General features: G+C 48.8%; 1 protein-coding gene across 1 annotated transcript in view; it reads left to right on the top strand.

Moving 5' to 3' along the window:
• Positions 1–229: 229 nt before the first annotated feature.
• Positions 230–7,471, top strand: part of SLC22A5 (solute carrier family 22 (organic cation/carnitine transporter), member 5) — a 32,605-nt gene continuing 25,363 nt past the window's right edge. The window contains exon 1 of the mRNA XM_006872923.1: positions 230–659. Coding sequence (XP_006872985.1) covers positions 267–659 — 393 coding nt within the window. The 5' untranslated portion in view covers positions 230–266. The remainder of the gene's footprint in view (positions 660–7,471) is intronic.

Raw genomic sequence — 7,471 nt, 5'->3', positions numbered from 1 at the left:
TGGGCGGACCTTGAGGCCCAGGCCCTGAGACCGCCCCGACCTCGCGTCTATGTAAGGCCGGCCCCTGGAGGCGGGGGCCGCGGCGGCAGCTGCGGCTGCGGGAGTTCGCGAACGTGCCTTGTCCGTGGACCGTTCCCCGGTCCGTCCCTCGGTCTGTCAAGTGGTGGGCGTTCCGGACGCACGCGCACACACGCCCGCGCGGCTTGCCTCCGCGGGCCGGTATTCCCCCGACTTCTGGCCGAGCGGTGCCGGCCGCGAAGGGAAGTATGCGGGACTACGACGAAGTGACTGCTTTCCTGGGCGAGTGGGGGCCCTTCCAGCGCCTCATCTTTTTCCTGCTCAGCGCCAGCATCATCCCCAACGGTTTCAATGGCCTGTCAGCCGTGTTCCTGACGGCGACCCCCGAGCACCACTGCCGGGTGCCGGACTCTGCGAACCTGAGCAGCGCGTGGCGCAACCACAGTATCCCGCTGCGGCTGCAGGACGGCCGGGAGGTGCCCCACAGCTGCCGCCGCTACAGGCTCGCTGCGCTCATCAACTACTCGGCGCTCGGACTGGTGCCGGGACGCGACGTGAACCTGACACAGCTGGAGCAGGAGAGCTGCCTGGACGGCTGGGAGTTCAGCCAGGACGTCTATCAGTCCACCATCGTGACTGAGGTGGGTGCCACCCTTACCCCCTGCCGGGGCGGGAGATCCGGGTGGAGGGCATTCTCTTGGTGCTTTAACCCACGGCCCCACCCCATCTGCACCCTGGACGGTGGAACTCCTCCTTTTCCAACACACTACCTGGTGAGGAGCATACTCCAGCCAGGTGTCTTGGGAACACTTCGTGAAGTGACTTTCAGCCGCAGAGTGCATCCTGGTGGTCATCTTGGGGAGCCCAGAAGGCTTGGGCAGCCCCGGGGAGATGCTCCACAGCGCCTAAGGCCCGGAGTGGCCAGGGACTTCCTCTAGATGAGGGTAGGTGGGAGCCATGTAGATCAGAGCCAGGATTTGAGCCAAGGGGATGTCACTGTTTATCCTCCAGCTTGTAATCTGTTCAGAGAGAAAATAATAATAATCATTCTCTTTCCTGACCTTTTTTTTTTTAAGTTAAAGAAAGCACGTGCATTAAACTGTCACCTTTGTTCGTTTTCCAAGTACTCCTTCGCATCCTTACCCCAAGATGTTTGGCCATATTTCCGTAGGAATTGGTTCGTTTTGGCTTGTGGTCAGCTATCAGTCCTTTGGGATTCATGCATCAGAAGATCTCTTCAGGGTGAGCTGTTGAATTGGAGTGTTTCTTCCTGTATTCTGAAGCAAAGCCCTTGGCTTTAGTTAAAGCATGCAAGTCTCAGTTATGAGGAAGTGAGAGAAAACTTTTCTCATTCTCCAGCTACTTGGCCTTTCCTTTTGGGTGACTTTGTCAGTAGAGGTGGATGTGTGACATAACACTCCTGGATGCACATACATGTACTTTATGTCTTACTCTGACGCTGCCACTCTGTCTCCCTGGAGTCTTAGAACTAAGTCAGCAGAGGAGTGAAAAGAGCCCCCTTTGACTCACATCAGGACACCCGGGTTCACTTCACCGAGTGTCAGAATCCTGCATGCTTGGTATTTGGCACACTCTCTGTCCTCAGAGTGCCCACTGGCCAGGACTCCACGGTATCTGCCAAGATAGGAAAGACATGGGATCTGTGGAGTGCCCAAGAAGGCTACCTATCCAGTTTACCAATTAGGGAAGGTTTAGGCCTCTCAGTGAGTCTGGGTCCTAGTACCGAATACTGAGATTTCAGAAGTCCCAGAGGTGAAGCAACATCTGGAGCCTAGTTGAACTCAGCATGACAGGACAGGGTTCACAGGTCCTAGTATGTCATCTAACCATGGAAGCATGTACTAGGGTTGCTTCCTGAATCCTCAAAGACGCTCATAGGAGTCCTGGAGGCTCCAGTTATGTTACTTCTGGGATCATCACCCCTAATGGGTGTTTGAGAGCTGCCCTTTGAGACTCACTTGTCTTTGTGTGTGCATATGTGTGTGTGTGTGTTCTCTGTATTTGGACGTTCGATTGCCCCAGCACTTCATCTAATTGTAGAAGGAGTGTGACCTGAGCCCCATTAGCTAGTGATATCATTCCAATGTCCTAAGGCATCATTATTTGACAAAATAGGGGAAAGTTATCTATTAGGATTGGGGCCTGAGCAATGAGTGGAAATAGCAGACTGTGCATGTGGCCCAAGAGTACCTGGAGATGAGTGGTTTTGTGTACATCCCCCACCCCAACCCACCCCCCAAAAACCCACAGGGAATGGAAGCAAATACTGTTGAATAATAATGCACTGAGGAGATTGGAACCATTGCAATGCAACTATGGTGTAAAGCCGATGTTCTCCCATGTAAACTATCACTCAGTTCACAATAAAAATAAATAAATAAAAAATAAAGTAGAGTCCATGGAGAATCAGAAACTCCATTTGATGCAAACCCTGGATCCTAGTCTCACACGTTAGTACGTTAACCCTTGCAGAAGCCTTTGAGAGCAGTTGTATAGAGAGGCAGGGGCCACAGATGGGGAGCCAGACTCCATGCAAGAGTCCCTACAAAGTCTGCTCGGGCAACCCAAGAAGACAGGAGGCTGTGAAGTCAGAAGAAGCTCTTGGCATCTTTGGATTTTACTCTGCTCTCTGAGAGTACCTCGGCTAACTTTAGTTACTTGCTCCCACGTTTTGGGTTCTGTCCTGCCTTCTGCAGAGTAGTGGTAGCATTGAGCGCCCCGAAGCTGGCTGTGCCAGAGGGGTTCCTGAGCTCCACTGCTGCCAACTTCAGTCTTAGTTTTATTATTTGGCCATTTATTTAGCTGCCTTGGAAAATTCATAAGAACTATGTGCCCCTTCAGTTGTTCCTGGCGGCAGTGATTGTAGTGCTCACCTTCTAAGCAAAAGGCAGTTTGCACCCACCAGCTGCTCTGCAAGAGAAAGATTTGACAGTCTGCTTCCCTAAGACTTACAGCCCTAGAAACCTTATGTGGCGGTTCCACTCTGTCTATAGAGTCACTAAGAGTCCGGATAACTCCAAGGCAGTGGGTTGGGTTTGGTTTGGGGTGCCCTTTCACCTACTTAAGGGTTGTTGGTCTTTACAGGGTGTCAAGGTTAATCCTTTACTCAGCCCCTTGTTTTGAAATGCTAGAATGCCTGACTTTTAACTCTGCTTGTTCCCTTTCATGTGCACAGTCACTATTGAAAATGGGTGCATCAACATTCTAATCGACTCTTTTTCTAAGGCCCATTTTCTTTGAACCCAGATCTAGCCTGCTGACCACTATAGCTAATCCTATGCCAGCTAACTGTCTCCAAGCCTGCCCTCTGCCCTAAATCATATAAGCCGTGTTTGTTAGTGGCACTGACAATGAATTCTTATTAGTGTTTTTCCAACAAGGGCTTCAAACCGGTTCTTCCTGGTTCTGTCAGGGCTCATAAAACCAGAATGGACCCGAATTTGTAAATTGTGGGTGTACTAGAATGATAACCGAAACAGGAAAAATTACAGGTCTGCTAGAAACTTAATCTCGCTCTTAGAAAACAAGGGCAGTATGTGTGTTGCATACCAACCAAATGTGCTAACAGACTGAGTCCGAAACAATGATATCCAGTTCAAAGATGTGTCCATCCATGCTTCTTTGAATGTGTTGCCCTCCAGAATGCTGACATTAATCCATTCTCCTGGCAATAATCTGAAAGAGCTCACTTTGTCTCTTCTGAGTATCTCTCCCATTATAGGGATCCACCCTGTGATTTTTTCCTTTCCAGTTATTGTTCCGGTACACCCAATGTTTTATAAATTTAGGTCTGTTCTGATTTCTCTGCGTCAGCATGACTGAACTGGTTTGAACTAGTTTGAAGCCCTTTTTCAAATGAAGGCTAAAACCTTAAGTGTCCTGTTCAGTTTTTCTTTGTTGTAGCTGAAGTATGTACATTTGGTACCGGACACTGGTAGATATACATCTTTGCATCTTCCATTTCCTACCACAATACAGAGGAAGGACTCAGGAATGTTATTAAGTGAATTAATGAATATTTTAAAGAAATCTTCTCTAAAGTTTGAGAAACTCAAGAAAAGAAGGACAGGATAATTAATAAAAGGGAAATCTAGTGTTGGTTGAATTGACTGAAGTATTTTAAAAGAAATTATTAATCCCCCACTCCATTGACTAGGGCTTGACCCTGTGGATCTGGAACAAGGTGTTGGGATTGACAGGAAGAAAGAATGTTATGAAATAAAAGAAGATTGTGCTCCATGCTTCAGAAATAATTTGGTGGCCCACCTGCTTCTAGGCTGGCCTGTCCTCTTTCACTGGTCCCTCAGCCGTGCCTTATGCTCTGGGGAATCAGCTGCTACACCCTGCAATGGAGTGCTTCTGAGCCCAGGACTTCCCCCTCCTCTGGAAACCTGGATGATTTCTTAGACTGCCTGGGCTTCCCACTCTTTCATCTAACCATATCCCAGCCCAGCCTAAAACTTAAAAACTTCTAACTCCTCTAACACACCTGACTTGGAGCACCTTCAGCTAAGAGCTGGCAGGCCTCTTGCATTTCCTAGTCTGCCTGTGTCTGCTTCCAGGAATCCCCCTACCCAGTCCTGGGCAGGACTCTGACTCCTCCTCGTTGTCCCGGAAAGCCTTTCTCAGGACTATCAGCCTTGTCTCATGCATACACAGTGTTGGGATATGGGAGAGCCCCCACTATTCTCCACAAGTCTGCCTGAAGAAAGCCACATGGGAGGCAGGGCCACGACTGACTTTGGGGTGGAGAGACCAGAGATACCTGGAGCTTGTGCTTTCACAAGCAACAGAAGCCCTGGGCATACACAGTCATAGCAGACCTATCTGATTATAAGTGGACAGATTGAGCCTCTCTCCAATTAGCTTAGAACTGACACCCTGGATCACAAGTCTGCTAGACAACATAGGGCACGGGGTAGGAGAGCAGATAAAATAATTGATTGTAGAAAATGTAGTTCAAGGTTCATCTGGGCTTTGCTCAACCAAGTCCAAGGACCAAGCCCAAAGGATACTGTTGGTGTTACGTTTGATAGCCCTGTCTCCATCCATTTACTCATTCCCCTATGTACAACAGCTACTGAGTCTTTCCTCTGTACGGACGGACACTGTCAGGCATTGTAGGGGCTATAGTAGCAGATACCTCTTCTCCTTACCCTGACAGCCTTGAGGTGAGATCCCAATAGGACCACCATTGCAACAGAAGGCAGGACAAAATATGCAGAAGAATACATGGCATTCAGTAACATTAGTGCTATTAAGTGTATTTGACCCTTGTGGGGTCAGGCAAGGCCCACCTCGGGGAAGAACCTCTGTCCTGTGGGTACTCATCTGATCTCAGTTTCCTTCCATACAACTCGTAGGTAAGAACATTTAGTCCCAGGATTACCTCTCCATTTCCCATAACTAAGATGCGGAACCAATTATGTAATGTGTGCAAAAGACACATTTCTCTCCTTTAAAATATTTTAACAGCTTTATTGAAATGATTGACATATTTAAAGTATGTCATAAATGATTACATATTTAAAGTACACAATTTGAAAAGCTTTGACATACATGTGAAACCCCTGCCACCAGAGAGGCACATTTCTGACCAGAAAGGACAGCTTGCCAGACTTGCTCCCAGAGCAGTTAGGTTGTTATGTCAGATCTGCTTTCACAGTAGAAGTCTCCCAGAGGCACCCATGGGTAAGAGCTTAACTACTAAGTGAAAGGTTGGTGGTTTAAATCTTCCCAGAGGCACTTTGGAATAAAGGCCTGCTGATCTTTCAGAAGATCACCGTTCTCATTGATTCGATTCCAAAAGATCACAGCCACTGAAAACTCTATGGAGCCTAGTTCTGCTCTGAAGCACGTATGGTTACCATGAGCTGGAATCAGCTCAGCAGCAGTTAGCTTGCTTTGGGGTTTGGCTTTCACAACTCCCCCAGCTGAGGATAATGATGCTACCCTCGTGACCTGACCTTGTGACCCCACACATTCACTTTTAGCCAGTGCAGCCTACCCCACCTACCAAGTAAGCTTAGCAGTGAGCTACTTGTGTCATGGCTAAGTAGCCAGATCAGTAGGAACACTAGATGCTTTAATAAACATTAAGCAGGGGCTACTTGGGGCTTGCAGTGGCTCTGTATTTTAAGAACTGGACTGCGAGCCATACTGTTGGCAGTTCAACCCCACCATCTGCTCCTCAGGAGAAAGATGAGGCTTTCTGCTCCCACAAAGGTTTATAGCATCAGAAATCCTACACAGTGTTGCTATGAGTCAGAACTGACATGGTGGTACGTAACAATAACAGGGACTACACTTAGCTTGGACTGTGTGGGCTTCCCATCCCATCCTACTCCACCTCAGGCCAAGTCCTGGAGCCCAGTGCACTCCATCTGGTGGTCAGCAGGCGAGAGGATGGATTAATTGGGCTGGGAGCCATTCCATATCTGCCCTTGTGCTCTTTTTTGAACTTCTCATCTTTCCTGACCCTGTGGTTGGTAGAAAGGAAGCATTACATGGTGTTTGCTTTTAGAGGACCCGAAGCCAAGTCCTGAGAGTGGTCAAAGACTGTCAGTGGGGGATGGAGGCACAGTTGCTCCTGGCCTCATCATACTTACCCAGAGTAAGAACGGGTTAGACCAAGAGGAGGAGATGAGACTGCAGGAGCCTGAACACTGTTCTGAGAGCCTATCCTAAGGTGAACACTGCTGTCAACCTGCTCACCACAGTGTGACCTGGCATGGTTTCAGGTACTACCTGGGGACCTGAGCTAAAGGCAGGGACTACAACCTCAGAACTCACTGCTGAAGCCCTTTTGGATTTCCAGATGAGCTCAGCTATAACAATCTTTAACCCTCATGATAGACCTGTTGAGAAATAGCTTTTGAGTCTTGTTTTTTCCAAATCTTTGTTGATACAAAGTAATGCTGGCTGTGTGTCTATTAAAGTGTGGCAGCAGCCATAAACACCTATCCGCCAGCATACTGGGTTGTAGACAAGGAAGGATATCCCCATCATGGGGAGTCCCCCAGCTTTGTTTACCCCACCATTCCCCTTCCTGCCTTTGTTTACCCCACCATCCCCCTTTCACAGCCCTGTCTGGCTCGAGACTGCCCTGGAGCATTCCTCTGCCTACCAGAGAAATGAAGTATAAGTCTGGGAACCTAGCTTAAGGGTGGATAAGCCCTGTCGGGGACCGGCCTCGACATAGGGGTTTGGTTCACGAGGAGGAGATACCTGGCGGCAATAGAGATAGCAAAAGAATACACAGACAGAAGAAGGGGGACAATGAGGCACCCCAAAGCCAGGGTGGATACATCACTGGTGGGCAGACTTGGGACTACAGGCATCATGGCCTCTGCAGGCAGCAACTCACTGCCCTGCAATCTTTACTGCATGCCCTCCAACCCGTAATGCACACTAGGGCAGGCCCGGGCCTCTG

This window comes from Chrysochloris asiatica, unplaced genomic scaffold (genome assembly GCF_000296735.1).
Source record: "Chrysochloris asiatica unplaced genomic scaffold, ChrAsi1.0 scaffold00215, whole genome shotgun sequence".
Taxonomy (NCBI): domain Eukaryota; kingdom Metazoa; phylum Chordata; class Mammalia; order Afrosoricida; family Chrysochloridae; genus Chrysochloris; species Chrysochloris asiatica.
This window is presented reverse-complemented; position numbering and strand designations above follow the sequence as displayed.